At 51.8% G+C, this 27,260-nt stretch overlaps 1 protein-coding gene across 1 annotated transcript; it reads left to right on the forward strand.

The window, feature by feature from the left end:
• Nucleotides 1–26,965, forward strand: Ncf2 (neutrophil cytosolic factor 2). Its single transcript, XM_047521739.1, has 15 exons — nt 1–361; nt 2,092–2,174; nt 8,384–8,492; nt 11,041–11,175; nt 12,099–12,206; nt 13,484–13,543; nt 14,935–14,978; nt 16,953–17,094; nt 17,287–17,355; nt 18,138–18,213; nt 20,600–20,625; nt 20,957–21,108; nt 21,223–21,334; nt 23,026–23,200; nt 25,639–26,965. The coding sequence occupies exons 1-15, from the start codon at nt 188–190 to the stop codon at nt 25,749–25,751; spliced, it is 1,578 nt and encodes a 525-aa protein (XP_047377695.1). The 5' UTR covers nt 1–187; the 3' UTR covers nt 25,752–26,965.
• Nucleotides 26,966–27,260: the final 295 nt, after the last annotated feature.

Here is a 27,260-nt window from a genome sequence, read left to right on the forward strand (position 1 = left end):
CAGTTGCTGACAGGTGGGGACATTTCCTGACACAGTTGCAACACTAAGAAGTGTCCTAAGACACTGAGAAGATCAGACCCCGTTCTGCAGGCCAGGCCAGGCCGCCGGGGCAGCCGGGGTGGGGGAGACACCCTGCCGTCCTCGCTGTCTCCAGGCGCCCTCTTGGCCTCCTGGTCTCCACCTCACCATGTCCCTGGCTGAGGCCATCAGCCTCTGGAATGACGGGGTGCTGGCCGCAGACAAGAAGGACTGGAAGGGAGCCCTGGACGCCTTCAGTGCCGTCCAGGACCCCCACTCGCGGATTTGCTTCAACATGGGCTGCATGCACACCATCCTGGGAAACATGCCCGAGGCGGAGAAGGTGAGTGGAGCTGCCTCCCGGGCCTCATCTCTGCCTGGTAATCAGGGCTCCCGGCCCCGCTGCACCTCAGGAACCTGACCTCCAGGGGTGGGAAAGCGCAGGCTGTGCCGGCCCCACCCGCCGAGGCCCTTCTTCATCGGGGTGAGGAGGGGCCGGGCAGCCACCCTTGGGAAAGCTCCCCAGGGGGTTCGGCAGTGGGGTGCTGGCCCTGTTCTCCTTCCTTTTCCATCTACTCAATTGAAACCAGCCTGCAGTCACTCTTCAACAGCTTAGTGAACTCCCCTGTGACCCTTCCTTCTGCCAGCCCCTGCTGTCTATCACTGCCTTACCCTGATTATAAGGTGCCCTTTAGGGCTTTCCAAGAAGCTCATGGCCTGCCTAAGAGTTCAAGGGGTGGTACTTGTGAAAGCTGGGTTCCATCCCCCTGGCAATTCCGATGAGTTCTGCAGAGCCCTCTGCCAAGGATTCTGAGGCTGTCAGGAGCTGCTCGGGGTGACTGTTGGTGGTGTCGGCGGCAGCAGCATGGTGTGGGGTATCTTCGCATCTTTTCAGCGTATTTTTTCTCTCTTGAATGGGTTGAGCATTCTCAATGATCACGTTCTGGGACTGGCTGTGGTGAGGTGGGTGGGCATGGAGTTTGGAAGTAGAAGATCCAGTGTCAAATCTCAGGTCTACCTCTCCTGGACCTTCAGGGTCAAACAAGCCACGTAAACTTCTGGCTCTCGGCATCGTGAGAGCTCAAATAGCTCCAGCGAGACACCAATTATTAAAGTGCTGTGGAACTTCCCACCCCTGTATTAAATTTTGATTTTGACCCTGTACTGCCAGCCTTTGCAAGGTGCTGTGTAGACAGATAATTGACTCCCCTGCACTCTGCAGTGAGCCAGTTCACCCCAGGTCACCCTGTTACCCGCAGGTGAGCAGGCCTCAGCCATGCCCTCTAGACAGGAAGAGAGACCAGGGACTCCGTAGGCTCTCCCATCTGACGAATGGTTCTCAGGCTCCGGAGTAGGGGGACAGACCCACAGGGGCACGTGAGGAGACCCCCCTCTGCTGCTCCACCTCCCTCTGGGCTGCTGAGGAGCTGAGGGAACAGCACCGTGCACCTGGGTGCTGCGGGAGACCACGTGCGTCTTGTCAGCGAGAAGAGATTGGCCAAGGCAGCTGCGAGCTGGGCCCAGCTAGGCCGGAGGCACCCTGCACACCTGTTTCAGCCTGGGTGGGGGAGCCCAGGCCAGCGTGTAGGGCCACTGTGTAGGTTTCCCCTGCTTTCTTCTGCCGCCCCCGACCCCCAGTTCTTCTGCCTGCCTTTGTTTTTCTGCTTGGACCCTGGTGGCCAGAATTATATATGTATAATAAATATATATATATTATTTATTATTAGTTTAATTAGATAATACATTTATTTCATAAACAAATATACAATCTATGTATTTTAATTTTACTATTTGCATTGTAGTGAATTTGATTATTTTGTTCCTGCCAGTAATCTTGAAAGGCAGAGAGTGATATCCCCATTTTAGAGACAGAAAACTGAGGTTCATGGAGATAGGGAACTTGCCACATGTCATGTAATAAGGACGTGACCATCCAGGGCGTCCTGACCCAGGCTGTCTGTGCTCTAGGCTTCTTGGCACCTCGACCTCGATTGTTCTCACGCCGCTTCCCGACTGCCCCTGGGGTTCATCTCACACCTCCTCATGGCCCCGGGTGGACCCTTCTCTCCACAGGCCTTTACCAAAAGCATCAACCGAGACAAGCATCTGGCGGTGGCCTACTTCCAACGAGGGATGCTCCACTACAGGACAGAGAAGTAAGTGGTCCGGTGGTGCCCACACTAGGGAAGTTTGGAGAGAGACCCAAAGCACCTTGGTGCTGCTGGACTTGGTATTCCAGCCTCTGTTGGGAAAAGACCCGACTGGCCTTTCTTGGGCAGTTAAGCAAGAGTCAGCAGCCGAGGCAGAGGCTCTCGTGGGGAGGCGGGCAGGACTGCCTGGGTTATAAATCGACAGTGCTTACTCACCGGGAGCCTAGAAGCCACCGTGTTGTTCAGCCAGCAGGGCGCCTCACCGGTGTCTCTGCTGGGGTCACCCACGGTGGCTCACCACTGTGAGGTGTTGGCAGACCCCAGACTGAGGATCATTATGAAGCCACCTCAAAACCCAGCTTCATCCCACCAAGATGTGTCCTCAAAGCCTGGTGTAATACAGTGAGATGGGCTTCAGTCACAAAAACTAGAATAAGAACTACTAACAGTATTATGTCTAAGAATAATTTGGTACAGATAAATAAGTAGTATGGAGCTTAAAATGGAAAACTTCACAGTAGCTGTCAAAAAATTTTTTTTAGATTTCAAATTAGCATGTATAACACAGTCCCATTTGTTTAATAGAAAAGCCTGGGAAGACATAGAACAAAATGTAATTCTTTTTTGTGGGGGACAGGTACTGGGGATTGAACTCAGGGGCACTGGACCACTGAGCCACCTTCCCAGCCCTATTTTGTATTTTATTTAGAGACAGGGTCTCACTGAGTTGCTTAGCACCTTGATTTTGCTGAGGCTGACTTTGAACTTGCGGTCCTCCCGCCTCAGCCTCCCGAGCTGCTGGAATTATAGGCATGGGCCACCACCCCTGGCTATTAGTAATTCTTGATGGTGAGATGATAGGGAAGTTCCTTTTCTTCTGTCATTTTATCTGCATTTTTTTCCTTTGGTGTGTTTACAGTAAATGTTGAAATGATTAGTAAAAAGATAATTACAAAATGAAAGTTAGTCTCAATTTCTACTCCCTCCTCAAATGACCAAAGACCTAACATATAAATAACAGAGGAAAAATCTTCCAAGTGTGAATTTCAAATGTGTGGGGGGACAGAAAACACCCTTCATGGAACTTGTTCCGTCAGGTGCACATGTTCTAGGGAAAAGTACTTTGGCTCAGGTCAGTGAAGAACTTTCTAGCAGAGAGCCTGGTCTGCGCGTGGTGCGTGTTGGGCGCAGGTAGACCGGGCATTGATGGGCAGGGTGCAGAGGATGTCCAGGTGTGGGGAAGGGCTCGGGCTCTGATCCTGTACCACCTTGGAAGGCTTTGTTTGTCAGAAACACAGCCTGCCCTGGGACGCTCATGTATGCAGTGGTTGCTAGGGGCAACCACAAGGCACTCAGAGGACTTCAAAGACGGAGAGGTAGCCAGTTACCTGAATGAGTAAGAGTAGAAGCAACGTCTTCCCCAGAGAAAAGCCACAGACAGAGACCATCTGGGGGAGACAGCCTGCGACTGGGAAAAGATACAAGGCGTTTTCTTTCATTGGCCCCGAGCCTGCCTGTCTCCCTTCTTATTGTCCTTGCCATCCCCACGTCCCTCACCCCCGAGTTCTGCAGATGTACGCAGCACACAGGGAGGCCAAGGGCACACCCTCAGCCTGTTTTTTCAATTTCAAAGACAAACTCTAGGCGACCCCTTTAATTAGCTTCAGGAACCTGTAATGAGCTGGGAGGACACAGGCCTTTCAGCGACCAGAAGGAATTCCTGCCTCAAAACGCCCACAAACCCCAGATTCCAGGAGGCTAAGATCTTGAGTGAGTTAGAAGGATCTAGCAAGGAGACCCAGGACTCTGTCCTCCGCTTGATAACAGTTCAGCCAGAGAGAGAAACCCAGCCGATGGAACCCATCGCTCAGCAGCACACGGACGAGGAGGTAGTTCTCCCCGTGACCCGGCTCCCCGTCCTTTGCCCAACCCACGGTGCTGGTCCCCCTCGACATTGTTCTCAACCCTTTTCCTAATGAGACCCAGCACTGGCCCTTGAGTGGTGAAATACGTGGACTCACTCTCGGGAAACAATGCGCGGGCGGGCACGGCCTTCTGTGAGGTGCCACGTGGGCGGGAGCCGACATGGAGATCCTTCTGAGATCCCTCCTCTGGACCCTCACTGTCCATTTCTGGGCAAGCCTGTCCCTTCCCCAAGTACTGGCCTCCATGTGTAATCACCCAGCCTACGGAATCTGTACCTGGATCAACCCAGAAATGCCCCCGTCCCAAGCCTTGTCAGGGTGACCTCCAAACTCTGCCTCCCTCCTTCCACTGTGGCGGCCCTGGCTCAGACCCTCATGTTTCACCAAGGCACCTGCAGTCACTTCCAAACTGATTTTCGAGCTACCATCTCGTCCCCTTCATCCATATTCCAGAGTGATCTTAAAAAAAAAAGAAAGAAAGAAAGAAAAAGAAAGAAATTCAGGAGGGCTGCTTGAGTCCAAGGCTCGCCTTACTGCAGGACAAAGGCCGGATCCCCACCTGCTCCTCTTTGGTCCAGCAGTGGCCCACCCACTCACTCATCCTCCGTGCTTGCCCCACACATCCTCGGAGGTGACAGTCACATCTTCTCTTGTGCCTCCTTTCATGATATCTGTCTGGCCGGTGGCAGATACTTGCTTCTGCAGTAGTCTTCTCCACGATTACGCTGTGTCCCCTAGGAGAACAAACCTTCACGACTTCATGCTGGAATTTCAGCCCAGACGGTAGTTACTCGCTAACTGCTTGTTGAGTTAATGCGGGAAAGTGAGCAAGCCTTGGCTTCAAGGAACCGATTGATGGAAAGGGGAGAAACAGCCACCAACACTGGCGACTGTGTTGCAAGGCAGAAGCGGGCGAGTGTTGCAAGCCCTGGGTGCTCCACCCTGAGCCACCTCCCCAGCCCTTTGATTATATTTTATTTAGAGACAGGGTCTCACTCAGTTGCTAAGTGCCTTGCTAAGTTGCTGAGGCTGGCTTTGAACTCATGATCCTCCTGCCTCAGCCTCCAGAGCTGCTGGGATTTTAGGCGTGTGCCACCACACCCGGCCCCAGACCTTTTTATTTTTTTATTTTGAGACAGGCTCTCACTAAGTTGCTGAGGCTGGCCTCTAAACTTGCAAATCTCCTGCCTCAGCCTCCTGCATCACTGGGGTTGCAGGCATGCGCCACCAGTCCAGGCTGTACGTTCTATTTTAAACAAGTGCCATGGGGATCTGGACATGACTTAGTGCTGAGTGCTTAGTGCTGAGTGCTGAGTGCTATTTGGAATTCCCTTTGATCGCGGTGGGATTGGTTCTAGGGTGATGACCTTCGGGTGGGGTTTCTCTCTGTTTTCCCCACTTTTGATTGTTGTCTGCTCTTCTGTCACTGTCAGGTTCCCACAGAACAAAGTTGGCACGTGTATCCAAGGAGGCAGGTGGCATCTCAGGGTTGACTAACTGAACTGCCTCGCTCTCTTCTCATGGGAAGTATAGGGACTCTAAGTTGTCTTCCAGGCCCTGGGCTCTTGAGTCTTAGAGCTGTGGAAAGAGAAGACTCACAGACCCTTCAGAGGGACCTGGCTTAAAGAGGCCAGCCGCAGGCTTCTCCCCGCTGACCGTTTCCAGGACTGCCCCGTGGGGAGCAAGCAGAAACTTCAGCGGTTGTCTTTACAGGGTCTGTTACAAAAATGATGATTAGGAATTCTCTCAAGCTCCGAGCTTGCAAAAAACCCCTACAAGGTTTGCACTTGGGCGGGGAGCCCCTGCAGGGGGTGTGGAAGCTGGGGCACAGCACAGCCGGGGTGCTCCAGGGGGGTCACTGGTGTGAGTGTGCAGAACCCACAGGAACAGGCTACTCCTTGGCTCCTCAGGAGGCCTCCAAAAGGCACACAAGGGAACTTTGGAGAAGGCCAAAAAGGAGTCTGGGTTATGCCCAAGGCCCATGGCGCACGGCTAAGAGCTGTCAGACATTTCGTTCTGAGTCGTTCAGACCTGCCCAGCAGGAAGCAGAGCTGTGTGTCAGAGTGGACCCTCACCACCTCTGGGGTGCAGTGCGAAGACCTCTTGAACATGGATATTTAGCAGGGATCCCCCAGCCCCTTTCTTCCCCCAGAGCAAGTACTCTGAGTACTTTGTCAGTGCGTTCTCTCTCCCTCCCACTGGGCCCTGGTCTTTGTACAACTTCATGGGCTGGAGAATCACAAGGAGGATTTTGTAGGCTCGTGCAAACCAGGGGGACCTGGTTGGTCTCCTTTCAGCTGAAATCCATCTGCTTAGCCAGCTCAGCAGGGAAGAAGGCACAGCCTAGGTCGATGCTGACTGGCACTCAGAGAGCACCCCCTGAGACCAGCTCCCGAACAGGCTGTGGAGCACAGTGGCCAATGCAGCTGCAGAGGGCAGGTCACCCGCGCTTCCACCTGCCCCCTCCTCTGCTTGGAGACGGGAGCCAGTGCCCAGCCTTCGGTGGAGCTACCTTCTCCCCATTTCCAGGATTGCCTGAGAGATGCGTGGCAAGGACTCGAAATGCCCAGTCTTCTTAAGGAATGGCCCGCACGCTTTGGATACATTCTACAATCATCCGCCAGGGATCCCGGAGAAACCATGGTCCTGCTTGGGCCCAGGCTGTCCTCTCCCATTCACAGATGCCCTGCGGCTGCCTGCTTGTGAGCTGCTTCACACCTACCGGGGCTGCAAGTCAAGTCCCCGCCCCAAACAGCCTGCGTCCACGTTCCTAGGACCCTCTTGGTGGACCAGCCTTCTTGGTCAGCTCTAAGTCGGCTTCAGATCAATTTTCTACTTCTACACAGTAAATTTTTTAGTCTCCTGATAACACCTAGTGCCACAGAGAGCTTTAAATAAGCAGGTGATAAATGACCGGTGTGTGGGTATCATCGGAGGGTCTCAGAGCTCAGAAACTGGATGCATGACCACGTGTACCAGGTCCTAAGTGCCTGGTGCTTCAGCTCTGTGCTTTCCTAGAGGTGAGGATACGCACTTAGAGGAACAAAGAAACTCGCCCTTCATCACCAGACGTCCGTGGCAGAGCCTGCCAGGACTCAGGCTCAGCTCACCTGACTCCAGAATCTGGATCTGGGACTACACAGTGACAAGCTCCTCCTTCATAGCTTCTTGTATGTACTACGCTCCCATATCGCTGATGTGTCCCTGAGCCCGGTGAGGTAGCTTGCTAGGGTCTCCCGGTTAGCGGCGGACCTGCCGGGTATGGTCTGGACTCCTGCTGCACCCTAGGGTCCTTCCCTACTCCACACTACCTCCTGAGCATCCCTGCCTGCCTGTGTCCAAATCCCAGGCTCATCTCCAAGAGAAGCCCCAGAGGGGAGCTCTGACCACACAGTGACCTGGGGGCTTTTCAGCTCAGTTGCCGGGTGGGAGTCACAACCAAGCAGCCAGGGAAGGGGGCTGAGAGGAGTGTGAGGTGGGTGGCTGGCTATTGCTCTTCCCACCCCCTGCAGCCCGGCAATGGCTCTCTCCCCAGGGCCTCTGTGCAGGTCCGGGTCAGGCTGCAGCCTGGGTCGGCTTCCAGAGGAGTGAGACTCTAGGTCCTGCCCACTGGACCCCCGGGCCCCAGGTGGCCAGGATCCGTTCTCTGTTGCGATTCAAGGATGGCAGCCCTCATACACCTTGAGCCAGGCAATCGTGCCAGCTCCACAGAACCCAAGGCCGTGCCAGGAGCAGCATTAGGAGTCCTGTCCGACCTACGTGGAGTTACCACCTCCAAAGCGTGTGGAGGAGGTGGGAGCCGGGAGGAGACAAAGAAGGCCACCAAACCAAGAGCCACGTTGGAGTCAAAGGAAGCCCCGGGCAAAGGCCAAGGGCAGGAGGGTAGTGTCACAGTTGTGCCAGGCCAGAGCGCCTCAGATCAGCTCCAAGACGTGCAGGGCTGTGGGTGGGCAGGGTGGCTCTGCTCTCAAGCTCTCAAGAGAAAAATAAGGGCTGTATTTGAAGGTGACAAACCTGGTAGCCAGAAAGGTGAGAGCCGTGTGCAATCCACAGAGAAGAAAATCCCTGGGACTGTCCCAGGGACACCTGGGGCATCACAGCCTCAGGGGACATGCTCCCAGCAAGTCTACAGAGCCCGCAGGCTCAGGGTTGGTGAAACACTGGAGCAGATCGGGAGAAATGGAAGGGCTTGTCTTCCCACTGAGCTCGCCGGGGGAGACCCAGGATATGCTCTCTTGCATTTAGTCCCTCCTGCCCTGCACTGGTTTATTTTCTCCCTCTGTCCTGCAGGTACGACTTAGCTATTAAAGACCTTAAAGAGGCCTTGACTCAGCTTCGAGGGAACCAGCTGATAGACTACAAGATCCTGGGCTTGCAGTTCAAGCTCTTCGCCTGTGAGGTAAGGGACCGGTGGCGTGGGCAGGCACGGACAGGCCGGCTCCGTGGTCCGCTGAGACCTCCAGGGGCTTATGAAAGCCATTTTGCTTCCTGGGCAAAGATTTTCCATTCACAAAAGATCTGGATGGGCTGGTAGGAGAGCTCAGTGGTAGAGCACTTGCCTAGCATGGGTGAGGCCCATCATTTGATCCGCAGCAGAGAAAAAGGGAGAAAGGAAAAAAGAAGAAGGACTCAAAGGAGTTCAGGTTCATCATAGAGTCATTAGTTGGTGTGCATTTTGTTCATACCAGGCTCACAGGGCCATGCAAAAAGGAGCCCATGGGCTCTGGCAAGGAGGCGACATGACTGTGTTGCCCTGAGAGTCTTCATGGTAACTGGCCTGTTGTTCAGCAGTTCAGGTTGACAAGCGTGCACCGCACTAACAAATCCAAAGCCCCAGGTTCGCTCTCCATGTTGCACCTGCCGTGATCTTGCTGCTTCCAGGCACGCTCTTACCATCCGTGGTCTCGCCCGTGCATTTGGTTGACACCCAAAGAGAAAATGAGGATACTCTGGCACAAATCGGTCCCCTCTTGCTCCCAGAACAGCTCAAAGCACGAATTTAGGTAAAGTTTTCCATAGAAGGACAACTTTCTTTTCCTCATCACCAAAAAGGGCAGACAGGGCTTGGCAGGTTCATGTCATTTTTCCAAACAAAGCTCCCCACCCTCTCCTGCCCCCAAGTCTACACCAGTAACTTTAAAAACAAAAATCCCTGTAAATGTCAAGGATCTTTATTTAGAAGAATTGCCCAAAAAAGTCCCCTGGTTTTAGTTTCTCAGGCACAAGAAGTCAAGTGTTCTCAGGGTCACTCAGGGCTAAAAATAAGAGTCCACAGCTGCCCAGGGCCCCCCTGGGGACATGTGGCCTCATCCCAGCCCTACGGCAGGCTAGCAACTTTGCTTCACTGCTCAGACTGGGCAGATGAGGTTTGACGTTGGGCACTGGCTGGCACCTGACCAGCTTCTAGAGGAGAGCTTCTCAACCATGGCCCTGCTGTTACTGTGGGCGGGACGATTCTTTACTTGGGGGCTGTCCCGTGCATGGTGGGCCACTTGGTAGCATCCCTGGGCTCTGCCCACTAGATGCCAGTGGCACCCTCCCTTCAGTTGTGATGCTAAACCATCTCGACATTGCCAGTCACCCCTCCAAGAACCACTTACACAGTGGGGTTCCGGGTCCAGTGACTCTAGAGAAAGGATCGTGCCAGAGTGCCGTCCAAGCAGAACTCCATGAAAGGGACATCCTCCCTGTCGCTGGGGTTGAAACGACCCAAGTCACAGGAAGTGCCGACGGAGGGGGTCTCCTTGCAAGTGGAGTTCCATCTCGGAGGCCCCAGGGCCTCTAGGTCCCAGTCATTTCCCTATTTATAATTCTGTTCCTCGCCTCCCATGGGGACATGACCTTCCTTGCCTGCCAAGAAGTCACAGCCTTCTTGCCGAGGAGTCTCAAGGTTCTTCTAGCCACCGAGTCACAAAAATCGTTGTGGGTAAAGCTTTTGAGAGAAGGTGGCTGAGAACCAAACAGGAAGTCCTGAACCACCTCGAGTTCTTTTCTTTCTACGCCGGGTTAGGAGTAGCTGGGCAAATACAGATGCTTCTAGACTTGTGCGGGTCAACCCGTCTTAACGTTAAAATACCCTAAGTTGAAAATGCATGTAATGCACCCGACTTCGGGAACATCACAGCGAGGCAACACAGCCCCCTGTCGGGCGGGGCTGTTCCCCCACGATCGCCGGGTAACTGGGAGCTGGGTTCGCTGCTGCTGCTGCCCAAATGGCAAGTCTGTGGCAGGGCGTATCGCAGAACCAGGAAAAGATCCAATGAAAACACTGAAGTACCTTTTTCTGTTGAAGGCACATTACTTTTACACCATCGTAACGTCAAACACAAATTATTTGGTCCTATGTCTAAGTTGTGACACGATAATAAAACACGCACTTAGGCACCTACAACCCAACTAACCACCTGGAGCATATGGCGAAGGTGAACTTGCTGCTCTCTCTCCACCCAGGCCAAGTGCTCCCCTGGCCCTCTGCTTCTCTTCCTGCCTCACTGGACTTTGCCCCTGGAGCTTCCTTAGGCACATTGTGATATTACAGTGCTGTCAACTCCTGTTCTAGAAACTTCTCCCCACCCCGCACCTGTCCTGTGGTTCATCACAGGCTCAGAGGCAGCAACTAGACCGGGAGGCCACACACCTGTCTCTGCCTCTTCAGGAGGCCTTGGTCAGGTCACTCATCTCCACGCTAACACCGCACAGTCCCCTTGAGCTCTCGTCCCCCCTGGTTGTTGGGAGGACATACGTGATGTTGAGTTTGGTTAGCTTAGCACCGCGAGCTGCTGTCTCAGCACCAGGCTAGTGATTGACGTAACCAGGTAGCAAGACTCCTGTGCCCCCCAGGGGAGCTGGGAGGGGAAATGGCGCCAGGCAACACACCCTGGTTGCCCCTTGCCGGCACCGGGATGGGAAGCGCCTCGAGGTTTCTGTCGTGGCCTCTGCCTCTGCAGGTGCTGTACAATATCGCTCTCATGTACGCCAAGAAGGAGGAATGGAGGAAGGCCGAAGAGCAACTGACACTGGCCACCAACATGAAGTCTGAGCCCAGGCACTCCAAAATCGACAAGGCCATGGAAAGCGTCTGGGTAGGTGCTGGGGAGAAGATCCCCACAGCCCCACCACGTCAGGGCGCGCCACGAGAGGGGTGCTTTAGCCCTCGGAGGGTCTGGGCAGCCCTGCTCCACGCTCAGCATGGGTCCACTTAAGCTCTCGAATCTGGGCTGAGAAGCCAAGGACAAGAGCACGGGGGGGCAGAGCCCTGGAATCCCTCGTGGTGGGGATCCTCGGCAGCCGGGCACCCCCAGGAGGTAGGCTGTAGGAGGGTGCGCGGTGCTAGGCAGCCCTCAGGCGCTGCGAGGACAGAGGTGGCTTGCTTTTGAGTCCTAACAACCTGGCACGGAATCGGGCACAAAATAACTCTCCAAAAAAGTCTTGATTATAGGAATAAATGGTAAAAATGAATGCTAGGTGAGCACACTGGGAATGGAGTTTTAAATAGGATTTCTTTGCGTGGGGGAGGTACTGTTGATTTGACCCAGGAGCGCGTGGGGGGAGGTACTGTTGATTTGACCCAGGAGCGCTTTACCACTGAGCTCCACCCCCTAGCTCCACCCCCTCACCCCCATATTTTTTTCAAGTTTTGAGACAGGGTCTCCCTGAGTTGCTTAGGGCCTTGCTAAGTTGCTGAGGCTGGCCTTGAACTTACCATCCTCCGGTCTCAGCCTCTGGAGCTGCTTGGATTACAGGTGTGTGCCACCACACCAGGCTTAATTAAGATTTTTTAAACACCAGGGCTTGGTAAGCCCATCCACATCACCAGTACTGGTCCCAAGACAGCACGGGCGGTTTCTTGACGGTCGGTCAGCGCTGGGTCCTATGTTCCACGGTGGCTGCAGCGTCTAGGTTTGGTGCACACAGCCTGTGTTGTTTGCACGATGACCAGATGGCACGTGTCTCAGAAGGTGTTACCAATGCTAGGTGACAGGTGACTGTCCTTTGCTGTGTTCAGAAACAGAAGCTGTACGAGCCCGTCGTGATCCCCGTGGGAAGGTTGTTCCGACCAAATGAGAGACAAGTGGCTCAGCTGGACAAGAAGGACTACCTGGGCAAGGCCACGGTAGGGAGACCACCCGTCCGCCTCCGAGTCTCCTGTGCCCTGGGCCATGCCGGGCAGGGCGGGAAGAACCCTGGGGAGAGGGAGTCCTCCGCACCGCGTGGGCGAGGGCGTGCTTGGTGGGAATGGGGCGGTGTCTTGGGTTGTCTTCCCCAGGCGCCCTCGTCTCCCCTCCCAACCTGACCCTGAGGGTGGCTCTCTCAGAGCGTTGGGACTGATCCAGTGGACGGAGGCACAGCTACAAGGACTCACTAAATGTGGAAAGGACCAGTTCTGTCATTCACTCCCTAGGGTTCTGAGGACCCTCCTCATTTCCACCGCCCTCACCAGACTCCTTCTTAAACTGGGTTCCCTCTGATTCCAGATCGTAGGTCCTCCTGGCCATGATGCAAAGTGAATCATCAGTCCCCTTCCAAAACTGAACTTGACTTTAATACATTTGGAGGGCTAAAGTTGCCTCATGGCTGGGCAACTGGGATTGGCATAGTGGTAGAGACCAAGAGAGCCTAGGTTAATGGAAATGCCCCAACCCAAATATCTGCCTATGGAGGAATGGGTAAACAAAATGTGATATATTCACACAGTGGAATATTATACGGCCTTAAAAAGGAACAAAGTACTGATTTATGCTACAACATGGATAAGCCTTGAAAAGTAGGCTGTGTCTAAGAAGCCACACATTTAACACCAAGTGTTATAAACTTTCTTTTATGTAAAATATTTGAACAGATAAATCACAGAGATAGAAAACAAAGTAGTAGTTGCCAGGTTAAGGGAAAGTGGAACCACTAAATGGGTACAGCCTTTTCTTTTGGGGCGATGAAAGTGTTCTGGAACTAGTGGAGGTGTTAGTTACAAAGCATTGTGAATCTACTAAATGCCACTGAATGGTTCACTTACAATGGTTAATTTGATGTTCTACGAATTGAACCTCAATAAAAAAAATTATGTTTTAAAGAGAAGGTGTTGGGATATTGTAGCTCAGTGCTACAGTGCTTGCCTAGCATCCAGGGGCCCTGGGTTCGATCCCCAGCCCTGCCAATTAATAATAATAATACATTTTTAAAAGTGAGTTTGGGTTATGCGGGATGAGGAGAGTACTATTCTCTTTGGTTGCTGGAACTTGTAATCCAGGGGTCAGCGGGCTAACCCTTAGCCCCCGTCCTCTTCTGGAACCCACACGAGTGAGAATGGATCTGAGTGAGAGGGGAGGGGTCCTGGAGGAGAGAGACGGGGAGGCATGTGGCAGGTCCCTCACGCCCCGCTGCCCTCGATTGCAGGTGGTGGCCTCCGTGGTGGATCAGGACAGTTTCTCGGGGTTTGCCCCTCTGCAGCCACAGGTGAGCCTCCCGGCCTTCTCCGGGGATCCGGGTCTCCAGAGCTGTGTGTGGAACGGCCCTGGGGAGGGCAGTGGTGCCCAGCGGCCTTACGGCAAGGCCTCTGGGTGCAGCCGAGGGTGTCCGCCTGCCCCTTTCTCAGCCCAGCTTCCAAGGCGTGGGGGGATAAGCTCAGCTCAACGTGACCGCACGTCCTCTGACCAGCCTTCCAGCTTCCCCAAAATGCCAGTCCTCACTTCTCTATTTCAAAGAGATCAGTGGATCATCTTGGGAAGCCTTCCTTGACTATTTTCTCAGAAAACTGAAATGCAAGCTGTGGAAGGCTTTTTATTGTTCATTTGCAGGGCTGGGGATGGAACCTAGGGTCTCTGGCTCTTCTTAGGCCAGTGGTTAGTGGGGGAATCCTGTGGGCCTGGGCCCGAGGCCTGGGCTCTCCTGGTCCCGTCCATTTGCCCCCATGCTGTGGGTACCCCTGCAAACAGGCAGGGGCCCGAGGAGAACACGTCCCCAGGCAGGCTGGGCTTGGAGATTCGGTCCTAGATGAGCTGGACGCAGTGGGTCTAGGGATGCACGGCAGAGCCTGTGGCGGCAGGAGGGAAACTCGGGCAGGAGAACGTGAGCTGCTGCGGCGGAGCCATGACGGCCCAGACCTCGGTCAGCAGCAGCCGAGGGGGGTTTTCCCCAGCGCGGACCCCGGCCGCCACGGGCGCACCCCCTGTCCGCTCCCCAGGCCACCTACAGCCTGGCTGGTCAGGATGATCCCTGCTGGACCAGAGGGTGACCAAGGCTGGGGCTCCGGAGCACAGGATGAGTCAGGAGGGAGGCAGGAGGCCCAGCGTCTAGGTTCCTCGGCCCCAGGCTTCACAATAAGGTGGAAGGAGGCCTCGCTGGGTCCCTGGGCTTCAGTTCAGCCCCAGGACGACCAGAGGGGGAAGAAGCCCAGGTGCCTGGACTCTGGCGTTCAGCGCAGGAGAGGGAACAAGTACTGAAGGAGATTCCTGCCTGGGCAGCGCATCCGGAGTTGGTTTCCCATACCCAGATGTGCCCTGTGGTAAGGCAGACGTTAATTAGAGGACAGAGATTTTGGAAATGTCCTGGGAAAAGGTCAGAGCTCAAGGTCATGAGCCCTCCTGTGACGGCTGACCTCCAGAAACCAGCTCTGGCACAGACGAATAGCCGGGCCGGCGACCCCGTGTCCGGGCAGCTGGGGGAGGCGCGACTTTCTTTTGTTCAGTCGGGGTCCACGGTGCTCCCCAGAGACAGGGTTCCCAGCAATCAGAAATGCAGTCTTTGATTCCCTCCTCCGGAAGAACGTCCCAACTGCCATTAATAGTCTCTCCTCTTTCCCTCCTGCCCTCCTGTCCGCCCCTTCATTCCTCCTGAATGTTCCACAGGCAGCTGAGCCTCCACCCAGACCCAAAACCCCAGAGATCTTCAGGTGAGTTAGATTCCGGCCCAAATGTGGACTCTCCAAGCTCCCAGCCCGAGTCATGGTAGTAAGAGGGTGAAGAAGCAGAAGCTGGGGTCGGGTCTCAGTCTGTGTCCAAGGTTGGGACAGAACGATGAAGCGGGGACGGGAGTCTCGATGGAACGGGGCCGCCGCTACCTGGGGTCCCCCTGTCCTTGCGCACAGCTGCCCATGTCGTGAGGGGTCGCTGAAGCGCAGCAGGGTCCATGGAAGTGGCCCAGGTCGCCAACGGGTAGTGCAGGGCTGCGGCCGCTCTGAAGAGGAGAAGGTCAGCGCCCTCGGAGGCAGGAAGGCTGCGTGGGCGTCCTCCATTCTCTATTGCCACACGTTTTCTGGGAAGTAAGAGGAAGGACTCGAGAACAGGAAGTCATTCTGCTGTAAGATGAGACGCGAAGAGCGACACAAGCTACGGCTTTCTTAAGAATTCCCCCTCCGTAAGAAAGCAGGCCGAGCCTCCACGCCAGGGAAGGAGGCCAGAGCAGCCAGGAGTAAAGCGGTGACAGGGGAAAGTGGGGCCGGGTGAGGTCCTCCCTGCCTCCCTGGCTGGAGGAGCCTGCGTCCCCCACCTGAATAGGTGGGATGACTGGAAACAGAGGGGAGGGCTGCGGGGAGTGGACTGGGGACCCGGAGTCCCCTGCCCAGGCAGCCTCGAAGCCAGCCTCCTGCCCCTTCCACAGTGTACAACCAGCGTGCGGAGGCATCAAGTGGGCCCCGAGGGAAGGAGAGGGGAAGTGACCAGGCAGGCAGCTGCAGGACCCCAGGCTTCTCTCACCCACCTCTCTGGCTCTCACCTCCTGCCCTGCCCTGGCCCCGGCTCCCCCTCGGTGTTCACCATCCACTTCCTCGGGCAGCGGGCTCTCACCTGGCGTCCACCTGTGCCAGTCCCCAGCCTCACTCCCCTGACCCACCTCAGCCCAGACCTGGGACCCGGCCAGGCTGACCTGGCCCGGAAAACTCCTCAGAAGAGAGGGGATCGGAAGGCCCATTACCTATTGTTATTTTGTTTTATTTTCTTTAATTCTTAAAAAAAAAAATGATTCTGGATAACTTTATTCAAACAAGCCTGAACCTGTCGGTCTTTTTCTGTTATTCTTGTCCCACCGCATGTACAGTCGTCCCCCTTTAACTGCAGTTTGGCTTTCCCCAGTTTCCATCACCCGTGGTCTACCACAGTTCACAAATAGTAAAGGAAAAATTCCAGAAATAAACAAGTCTTAAATTTTTAGTTGAATGCCAGAGTAGTGTGATGAAATTTCATTCACGCTTGACACTCTACCCAACCAAAGATGTCAATCATTCATTTGGTTTGTCCAGTGTATCCACTCTGTATATGTTACCTGCCCGTTAGTTGCTTAGTAGCTGCCTGTTGTAGTCAGGATCATCTGTCTCAGTACCACAGTGCTTGCGTTCAAGTAACCCTCATTTAATAATGGCCCCAAAGGTCAAGGGTAGGGCTGCCAGCACTTTGCTTTTATACCAGAGAGAAGCTGTACAGTGCTTCCTTTAAGTGAGAGAAGAACGTTCTCACCTTAATAAGGAAAGGGGGAAAAATCATAGGCTGAGCTTGCTAAGATCTACAGGAGGAACAAATCTACTTGTGGAATTGTGAAGAAGGGAAAAGAAATTTGTGCTGGTTTTGCTGTCACACCTTAAACTATAAAAGTCACGGCCACAGCCTGTGATAAGTGTCCAGTCCAGACGGGAAAGGCCCTGAATTCGTGTACGTAGGTACGGGAAGAATAGACACATGTGGTTAGTACTAAGTGTACTTTCGGGACCTAGTCCTGTGTTTCTTACTTAGTCCTCTCTGGAGACCAGGCAGGCAGGCCCCCGGCTCCGGGCACACAGGCAGAGTGGTCCCAGGGCCGAGTTGCTGCCCCACGGCACCGTGTGAGGGGGTGTGGTCCAGGCTGGACAGTGCGGACTGGTGTCTACCTCCTGCAGGGCCCTGGAAGGGGAAGCTCACCGGGTGCTGTTTGGGTTCGTGCCTGAGACACCAGAGGAGCTCCAGGTCATGCCCGGGAACATCGTCTTCGTCTTGAAGAAGGGCAATGATAACTGGGCCACGGTCATGTTCAATGGGCAGGTATTCAGAGCACGGGGGAGGGTCCAAGGCTGCAGGGCTTTCTGTGGAGCAGCGTCTGCCACCTCGCCTGCAGAGCAGCCCGGTTCTTCCATCTGGGTGCCCTCCCCTCCGAAGCTCTGGCTCTGCCGCCGCCCGGACACTGACGAGCCGTTTTCGTTGTCTTCTTTCTGATTCTTCAATGTTGGGCCGCAGAAGGGGCTTGTTCCCTGCAACTACCTGGAGCCCGTCGAGCTGCGAATCCACCCTCAGCAGCAGCCCCAGGTAACAAAGTGCTCGTGCCCACATCTCTTCCCACCTGGGCAGAACTCTCCAGAAGGGAGAAGGTAGAGAAAGACGTTGGCACTGTCGCTGGTTGGTGCTGGACTGGATGAGTTGCTCGGAGCTGAACCTTGGGAGGAGGGACCCACTGGGCTCACCCACCGCTGTGAGTCCTCCCGGGTGACGTAGGCAAGCACAGCCTGCAGTGGTCAGTCTGCTTAGATGTGGCCTCTTGATCAGGAAGAACAGTCAATGTGCTGGTTGGTGACATGTCATTAGAAACAGAGAGAGGCGCTCTAGAGTGCTGGATCTGAGCGGGCCTTGCCAGTCGCTGCGCTGCAGCTGCCGCCAGCCTTGCCGCCAGGCTGGCCTCTGTTGGCCCGAGCAGGTGTGCAGAGCTCCCTCGGCAGCAGGGCTCTCCCTCCAGACGGCACCAGCGCGGCCGGCCCTTCCTGGCCGTCGCGTATCCGGGTGTTGTAGAAAGCTTCAGATGCAAGGCAGGTGGGAAGTGGCCTTTCTCCTTCTCGGTGGCCTCTGCAGATTGCCAGGACTGCGGGAGGGATGGAAGGCGGCCAGGGCCTTGCAGGCGGGGTTAGGCTGTCTCCCCGCGGTGGGCCAAGCGCGCCTCCTCTCTCAGCCAGCTCAGGCTTCCCAAATGACACCTCCACCCCGACTTTTTGGAAGTCCTTTGCATCTGGCTCCTTTCTGCGGGGACCACACCATCCCTCGCCCCCAGGCCTTTTGTCCTAAGGAAGGTTCTGATCGTGTTTTTCTGTCACCTCTAGGAGGAAACCTCCCCAGAGTCCGATATCCCACCTCCTCCCAGGTCCAGTGCCCCAGGGAGACCCCAGCTGTCACCAGGTTAGTGGCCCAGGGGCAGTGTCCTAGGCCTGCCTGCAGGAGCACTCCAGGCCCCTTCCCCACAGAGTGGCTCTTCCCGCCTTCCAGGAATTTCTGGTTTCTCTCTCGGAAGACGCCCCACAGCTTAGGACCCCAGAGCCCACGGCCCTCTCCTGCCTGCAGTCACACACGGCCGTCCTGAGGTCCACGTCCTCTCCCCGGCCGTTCCGGGACCCGGGGGCCGTGGGCATCGTGCGGGTTTCTGAGGCTCAGGGCGTCAGAACCCCGGGTTGGTTAAGTTCAGAAACCACTCCAGGAAGTTTCAGTGATGGCTCATTTTTACCTCAGAGGGACACAGACGGCTCTTTCCAAGTGTCCGAGGAGCTGTGTCTTGGAAAGAATCCACTCTGTAGTGCCCCGGGGACAAACAGCTGATGGCAGATGTGGAAGGGAGATTGTCTCTCCGTGAGGGTCCCCCCTAAGGTGGAGAGGGCTGTCTGGGGACGTGGGGGCTTTTTGTCACTGGTGCCGTTTAAACACGTTCCCATAGGGACAGCTTTGTCCTTGAGCCCCTGGTCATGAGAATCGCTCGGGCTGATTCCTTCCATGTTTTTATTTTGAAAAATCGCGAACCTGAGGAAGAGTTGGACGCAGCGTGTAATAAATCCCAGAACACCTTTCACTGAGTTTCACCCATTGTCTCCATTTTGCACCAAGGACCTGCCTACCTGTCCTGTCCCCTTTCTATCACTTTTTCCCTGAGCCACAGCTCTCCTAAAACAAGGGCCGTCCTCTGGGACCACAGCACCATGCTGACGTCTGGGGCCTTTAGCACTCACATAATGACTTTTTATGATGTATTTTCCACATGTAATTTTTTTCCATTGCCCTTCCAGCCCTATCCTTGATAGTTTTTTTTTTTTTGTTGTTGTTGTTGTTGTTTTTGTTTTTTTGGTATCTTTTGTCTAGGGGTTCATCAAGGAAGACTTATTACCCTGCGAAAATTTTAAGACTCTGATTCCTGAGTCTTTGATTCTAATTTTTTCTTTTCTTTTTTGGGGGGCAGGATACTGGGGATTGAACTCAGGGGCACTGGATCACTGAGCCACATCCCCAACCCTATTTTGTATTTTATTTAGAGACAGGGACTCACTGAGTTGCTTAGCTCCTCACTTTTGCTGAGGCTGGCCTCAAACCTGAGATCCTCCTGCCTCAGCCTCCTGAGTTGCTGGGATTACAGGTGTGCGCCTCAGTGCCTGGCCTGATTTTTTTTTTTTTTTTAAGAATTTGTATTTTTAGCAAAAAAGTTCCCAAGTTATTCTAATAATCAGCTGAGCTTAAGATCAGTGGTCTTTTTTTCCAATCATGCACCTCCTATTGTATCTTTATACTTCTTCATATAAATTACATGCCTCTACTATATTAATACATTGTGCACATTTTAAGAAATAAAGGGCAGGGTAAAAACTAGTGGTTGACATTCTCTCTTGCAGTCTCTGACTCATCCTGCACTCCCTGCTTTTCATGGTGGTGGTCCCGCTGGTTTCACCGACCTTGGGGACCCATGCTAATCCCTTGTGAGGCTGTGCTAGTCCTTTGAAATTACCTTCAGGCCCCTAGAAGCAGAAGCCGGTGTTGTTCATGTGTTCGTGACCTTCACACTTCCCCAGCGTGAGTGTCACGAGCACGTCGCAACACTTGCGGCCTGTGCTGGATCGGGAACCGGGTAGGAATAAGGTAACACTCACGTAGCTGGTTGTTGGTCCTCAGATGAGGTTTTATTGATGCTCGGTTCACAGCAAACAGCAATCAGTCATCGGAGTAACAGCATGCAGCGACCAGGGGCCTCGAGCTGGGGAGCACTATCTTGTCACTTGTCAGCGGGACATAGTGACAGACTCTGTCGGTGGAGTAGTGCCCGCTCGCTCCTGATCAGTCTGCAGTTTATATAGTCACATCAAAACAAGTTCACACATTACCTAATTTGTTTTTCAAGTCCTGGATTCTGGAAATTCATCTAGTAAATATTTTTACCAGTTTTACCATTAAAACTAATGTAAATTTGGTGTAAACAAACTGCCAAATGTTTTTCCTCAGCGGCTGCACAGTCACTATGTGCGTCACCGCTCGTCACTTTACTTAACACTACACACACATTTTGTTTTGATCTATCACAGCAAACAACATGTTTCTTATAAGTTTCACAAAATGGGGTCAGAAAGCAAAATGGAAGTTGTTTGGTTCACTTCAACAATGTTCCATACAGTGAGCTTTTCCCATAGTTCCAATCGCCCCCGAGGCTCCGGGGCAGGAGGCTGGGTGCCGTGTCCTAAGAGGAGGTCAGGGACTGGCCAGGAGCGTTGGCTCACCACCTTCTTTTGTTTTGCTCCCTACCTTGTCCATTTAGGTCAGAAACAGAAAGAAGAGCCCAAGGTAAGTTTCTCCTTCACTGCTCCGAGTGGGAGATGGAAGGGCCAGTGCTGTCAGCCATGGCCTGTCTCCCAGGATTATGGAGTCCCAAGGGAAGGGTAGAACCAGGCGCACATCGTCCATGGGCGGGGACCCCCTTGGCCACCCCCACCCTCATTTTGTACTAGCCCATAGCTGGGGGACCAAATTTGGCTCCGTAGGCTAGGGGACCTTTGAAGGGCCAAGAACCTGGGCTTGCATGTCTCTCCCTGTCCAAGGCCCAGCGCCATGGTGACATAGGATGGCGCCGAAAGCCGCGACACTCAGGGGTTCCCTTCACTTCCTCCTCCCTCAGGAGGTGAAGCTCAGCGTCCCCACGCTGTACACACTCAAGGTGCACTACAAGTACACGGTGGTCATGGAGACCCAGCCTGGGCTCCCGTACAGCCAGGTCCGGGACGTGGTGTCCAAGAAGCTGGACCTGCTGCCGGAACACACTAAGCTGTGGTGAGCTGCCCACAGGCTGCACCCAGGGGCAAGCTGGGCCTCCTGCTGGCCCAGGGTACAGAGCAGGCAGCTTCGGTGCTGATGTTCTGACGTGGTCCTTACTTGTGGTCTCAGCTACCGGCCTCGGGAGGGCAACGAGCTGCTGCCCCTTTCGGAAGCGAGCATGAAGGACGCCTGGGGCCAAGTGAAGAACTTCCGCCTGACTCTTTGGTGTGAGAACACAGTGGTGAGTGCAGTGAGCCCGGCCACCCAAGGCCCCTTCCACCGAGCCCCTTCCTCAAGCACTTCCTGTGTGCCGGGCACAGTGGCTAGCAAGTGGCAGCTCCGTCTCCCTCTTCTCTGCCTGCTCACCCCAGCTGACCTCCCCACCTAGGGGAAAGCAGGCCCCGAAGTCCCAGCAGTCCACACCAAGCCTGGGTCCCCCTCCATGGGTTGCCTACTTAGGACAGGCCTCAGGCCCTTACCGTAGGGCAAGGGCTCAGCTTGAGGCTGAGCTCACTGCCGTTCTCTTTCTTTCTTTCTTTTCTTCTTTTTTTTAGTATTTTTTAGTTGCAGAAGGACACAATACTTTTATTTGGCTTATTTAGTTTTATGTGGTGCTGGGGATCCAACCCAGTGCCTTACGGGTGTGAGGCAAACGCTCTACCACTGAGCCACAACCCCAGCCCTCACTGCCATTTTTACGTAAGCTTCCACGGGGAAGAACACTTGAGCGTGAAGGAAAGCAGCATTTATTTCACGGAGATGGTTGGGGCAACAGCCTTCTATTAATAGCAAACACCACTGAGCACTCCCCTCATGCCACATCCTGTGCCAGCATGTTCTGTGTATGAGTTCTTAGGATTGCCACAACTCTACGAAGTAGGTATTGCCACTTCATGATTTAGGAATGGGGCAGAGAGAGATCAAGCAACTTGCCCAAGATTGCACAGCTGGTCCATAATGGAGCCAGGACTCTGGAAGGCATTTTGACTCCAGAGCCTGCCTATGTGCAGAAACACCATGCTGTACTGACAGTATGAGGACAGGTTATTTCGGAGCCCTGAGGGTTTATAAAAGTTACCTTTCAAGTAAGAATGATGGGAATCAGAAGCAAAGTGAGAGTTAGAAGTGGTAACCAGGAGATAACACGCTTGAACTTTATTGCTTAATCTCCAGAGGAAAAGTTGCCCTTGTTTTCTGTGGTGGATGTTAATCCACTCCCCACCTGACTCCCCCGCCAACTGTAACTACCCACAGAAAGCCTCCAGCATCCTTGATGTTGCTCCCACTGATCAGCTTTCTGTCAACATACTGTTGTCTCTCTTTTAATTTCTTTTGGTACCAGTGATTGAGCCCAGGGGCACTTGACCACTGAGCCACACTCCAAGGTCTTTTTTGTATTTTATTAGAGACAGGGTCTCACTGAGTTGCATAGTGCCTTGCTAAATTCCCGGGGCTGGCTTTGAACTTGGAATCCTCCTGCCTCAGCCTCCCTAGCCGCTGGGATTACAGACATGCACCACCGCGCACTGGTGTCTTTTATATGCTGCATATAAGTGGATTATGCAGTTTATTTGGTCTTTTGGGTTTCAATAATTCCTTCCTTTTGTTTGCTAACTGGTATTCCACAGCATGAAGACCACCATTTATCTATTTACCTGTTAGTGGACATTTGCCTAGAAAGGGCTCTTTACTGTAGATGTGAACTACTTCGCTTAAATACTTTTTAAAAATGACTTTTTTTTTTTAAACTGTGATGAGGTCCATCTGTTCAGTGGCCATATGTACCTAACCTCTCCAAACTCCAAATGCAGCCTCTCTGGAACTCAGTCCAGGCTCAGGGGTCACTGCTGAATGCTCGGTGTCATCATCCTCTGTTAGTTGGAGGCAGCAAGTCAGCTGGCTCTTGTGGAATTAATAGGGCGTTTATTTCAGGGTGACCAAGGCTTTCTAGATGAATCCAAGGAACACGAAAAATGTGATGCTAATCAGACAACGGAACCTCAGTTTAAGGAAGGGAGCCAAGTGGTAGCACTCTTCAGCTACGAGGCTACCCAACCAGAGGACCTGGAATTCCAGGAAGGGGACGTAATCCAGGTTCTATCAACAGGTAAGTGCTCTTTCAAGACCACAGAACTAATTCACATTAGCACAAACAAGGTCAAGGGCAGAGAGACAAAAATATTAATAACCCACAAACCAAACTTCACAGGGGTTTCAATCTCCTTCTTAGTTTGTAGCAGGAGGCAACAAAACTGATGCCTGGCCTTTCCCTGTATGTCCTAATAGAGAAGCAACAGGCAGGTGACTGCAGTAACATCTTGGTTATTATTAAAAGATAGCTACGCTTTGGAACCATGAATTTTCATCCTAAGAGTTAACAAAACAAATCGCCCAGAATCATTTTGCCTCTGTACCAAACCATAGATCTATGAATTCATGCACTTCCCAAAGAGGAAGAGAGGAGATAAATTTTACCTGAAAAGCAGCTATTCCTCACTGCTTGTTATCTCTGGTGACTTTCTGAACTCTGTTAGGGATCAAGACATTAAAAAGTGAATCTGAGCCAACCACGGTGGGGCATGCCTGTAATTCCAGCCTGTAATTCCAGCAACTCGGGAAGCTGAGGCAGGGGGATTACAAGTTTGAGGCCAATCTCAGCGATTAAAAAAGGATCTCAAAATTAAAAGGCCTGGAGGTACAGTTTAATGGTAGAGAGTCCCTGTATTCAATCCCCAGTACTGCTAAACAAACAAACCAAAACAGGTAAGTGGAGAGTTCTATTTCAGTGATCCTCAAACTTTCGTATGCCTAAGAATTCCTTGAAGAGCTTCCTGAGTCGAGGTCCTTGGACTGCTTCCCAGAAATTTTGGTTCAGACCTTGAGAGGGGCCCACAAATTGGTACTTCTAGCCAGTTTCCAGGTGATCCAGGTCTACACGGAGAAGCACTGTCCTAATTCACGGTTCCGTAGTCCCATTTTGCTACCTGGGTGCAAGATTCCCATCACGTAAAGCCTTGATCACAAGGCTGAAAGGTGTGCATCAGTGATGCCAAGTAGTGAGAAACCATGATTAATTACAGTAGAAAATCCAGATGAAGAAACAAGGGGAGCTTTTAAAGTTACTGGGTACACAAGTGTGTGACAATGAACTCAAAACAAATAGAGAAACAGAAGCAGAGAGTGCTCTGCTGTGCACTTCTTTCTAGGAGGACTGGAAACTCAGGGAGAAAGACTGGCTCTAAGAACCACAGCGCCATTTTCTAAGGGTCACTGTCAACCAGTCAGCTGAACTGTCCAAAGGGTTTTGTCGTTTTTGCTTTTTGTTTGGGTGTCAGTGATGAGAAAAAATGAGAACACGCAGGCAGAGCATGTAGCTCAGTTGAAGAGCACTTGCCTAGCACGTGCATGCAGGAGCCCTAGGATTGATCTCCAGTATGAGAAACAAAACCACAGACTCGCAGGAAGAACCTGGGTACGTGTGGAGAAGGCAGTGTACTTCCTACTAAGTGGTTAAGAGTTACCTGAGGGTGCTCTTGGAAAAACTGATGCTCAGACACCCTTCACACTAATTACAGAATCTCTTGGGGCAGAATCCAGGCAGTTGAACTCTGTCTTACATCCAAAGATGCATTCTGAGTGGCTTGTGTGGCTGGAAGATGGGCTTTGGAGGTTACACCGAAGTCATCTAACATTTACTGGTAGACAGTACAATTGCTACCTGGGTGCAAGATTCCCATCAATCTCTGGGTCTCCTTTTCCTTAGCAAAATGGGGTAATAGCTATAACTTGAGCAATTATTAAGTCTGAGAGTATGTATATTTTCAAACATGTACTTTATTAAAGGCTCAAGATAGGGACTATGAACCCATTGTCCCAAGTTTTCAGTTCTGCAAATATGTCAATCAAATTGACACAGTGCACTTAGTTTGGAAATCACAATCTAGAGCTTATCATATAACTCATCATTAATAGAACATTAAAAACATTTATTTCAAAGTTACTGTAAGTGGTATATATGTTATTCAATTTGTTTTTTAAGTATTCCATATATGGGACAATGGGACATAACAGGTCAAAATTCTTGTATTTTACAAAGTGTAGTAAATGATCACTAGTTCTAACTTGTAATGCTTTGAGGAATCCCTAAGTAGGGAACTTTCATTTTTAATATATTTAACCAATGGCATGCCCCCTTTCCTGTCACGAAAATGATCATTCCCAACAAAGCTCCGATAAAACTCCTCCCTTAAAAAGTCAGACTTAAAGATTCAGTTTAATTTCTTTCACCCTATTTCTCTTATCTGGCAACTTTTTGAAAGACACAATTCATTCTTCTTTTACTCTATCAAATTTAAGACAGAAATCATTTGAGACGGTAACACCTACATTCACTCTAACCGCAAATCCATTTCCAACACCCTCTTCCCTGTTACCACAGCGAGGGGGAGGGCTGATTGACAAGAGCTAAATGTGGAATACCTGGGAGGCGGGGGGTGATTTTCCTCCCTGGACTTCACAGTTGATGTGTACTTTCCCTTTTATCAGTGAATGAAGAATGGCTGGAAGGGGAGTGTAAAGGTAGAGTTGGCATCTTCCCCAAAGCCTTTGTTGAAGAGTGTGCAATCACTGATTTGGAGAACACTCCAAGAGGAGTGTAGGCTGTGTCACAACCTACCAAGATGAAGAAAAAGAAGCCCTACTTGTTTGCAAGGTTTACCACACCTCTGATATACATCATAGTGAGACATCACCGTTTCTAACTGTTCACTAACCTAAATTTTCCATTAAAGTCGAATCTAATTATTAGACAATGACATGAAATCTCAGGAAGATTTCCTGATGCATGGAGTGGGGCAGTGGAAAGGTGTGTGGAAGGGGCACAAGGGGGTTCTCTAGGGTGTGACAATATGGTTTTGCTGAGTGCTGGGTACCCAGATGTGTTCACTTTGTGAAAATTGACTTAATTGGTGCACTTATCTGTATGTGTGATATCTCAATAAAAACTGTATCACAGAAATAAAACAAGACATCCAGAGGTCCAAGAACTCAGTGGAAACATTCTTCTTCCTGTACCATTAATATCACATACTGAGGCCTGACGCAATCTCACAGGTTATTCAGAAGGCATATACAGACAAAACTAACTTGTTCTTTTCTTACTGAAAGTTTCATTGCTTAAACAGAACCTAGACTGAGTTAGGTTACCACAGAATATAACATTCAATTCCCTAGAGAATTAAAATACTAGAATTTCATCCCTTTATGCCTTCTCAGAGGGATATTTTTATTGAGTTCAATAGTGAATATTTGCCATTAATACTTAAGTGATGAAAAGAAACTGGGTTCAAGAAGTCAGCTGGTTAGTCGTATACTGTTACTTTATAGTATTACCATACTGAGAGAGATCATAGACTGTCACAGTTTTATTTGGTTATCATTTGGGGTTAATGTGGGTGATGGATTCTATAATAGTAGACCTTATGACCTGGTCTTAATTTTCCTCCACCCTTCTTCATATGGAGTTCTGTATGGCTTTGCTAACAAATTTTCAAGTGTGTAGGTGCTTGTGAAAAGCAGAGTTAGGAAATGAGCTGTAGAGTGAATCAGCACCTTAGGTGAAAGGACAGTCAGCGTGAGCCACGGTTCCAGCACTGTTGAAGGCAGGCCACCAACGGGAACTCTAAACACAACTGGAAGAGAAGTTACCCACCCCAAGGCCAAGAATAGTAATTACTGTTGATGGTAACCGGATTTAGTGAATTTTATAGGCCCAAAGGATAAACTATCTTGGAACTGACTCATTAACAGCACAGGGATAAAAATAGTGGTTATTATGTAATTCCTTTACATAAGTCAATTATTCTTTCTTAAATAAAACGATTTTGAAAATTGGTTTCTTTTTACCTCCCTTTCCCATAATAATTCATTGGTATCGGTTTGAATGCTACAAACAAAAAGTAAAAATAACCCAGAAACATTCAAGTTCTGACCCATCTTTGCTTTTCCCTAGACAACTTGTACATAGGCGAAATTTTTTTGAGTAGGATTTTCTTCAACATTGTATCTTTTAGGATAGAAAAGAAACAATTCACACACAGATGTGGTTGGAGAGAACATGGTTTAATTAAAGGCAAAGCTGATTTCAGCAGCTGCAGGTCTCGCACAGA

The sequence above is a fragment of the Sciurus carolinensis genome, chromosome 12 (genome assembly GCF_902686445.1).
Source record: "Sciurus carolinensis chromosome 12, mSciCar1.2, whole genome shotgun sequence".
In the NCBI taxonomy this organism is placed as follows: domain Eukaryota; kingdom Metazoa; phylum Chordata; class Mammalia; order Rodentia; family Sciuridae; genus Sciurus; species Sciurus carolinensis.

Excerpts from the sequence above, each read along its gene's own strand:
- Ncf2 (XM_047521739.1), top strand. The coding sequence starts at position 188 with ATGTCCCTGGCTGAGGCCATCAGCCTCTGGAATGACGGGGTGCTGGCC. Across the intron at positions 12,207-13,483 it reads ACTACCTGGGCAAGGCCACG|GTGGTGGCCTCCGTGGTGGA; the intron begins GTAGGGAGACCA and ends CCTCGATTGCAG. Across the intron at positions 21,109-21,222 it reads CCGGAACACACTAAGCTGTG|CTACCGGCCTCGGGAGGGCA; the intron begins GTGAGCTGCCCA and ends TTGTGGTCTCAG.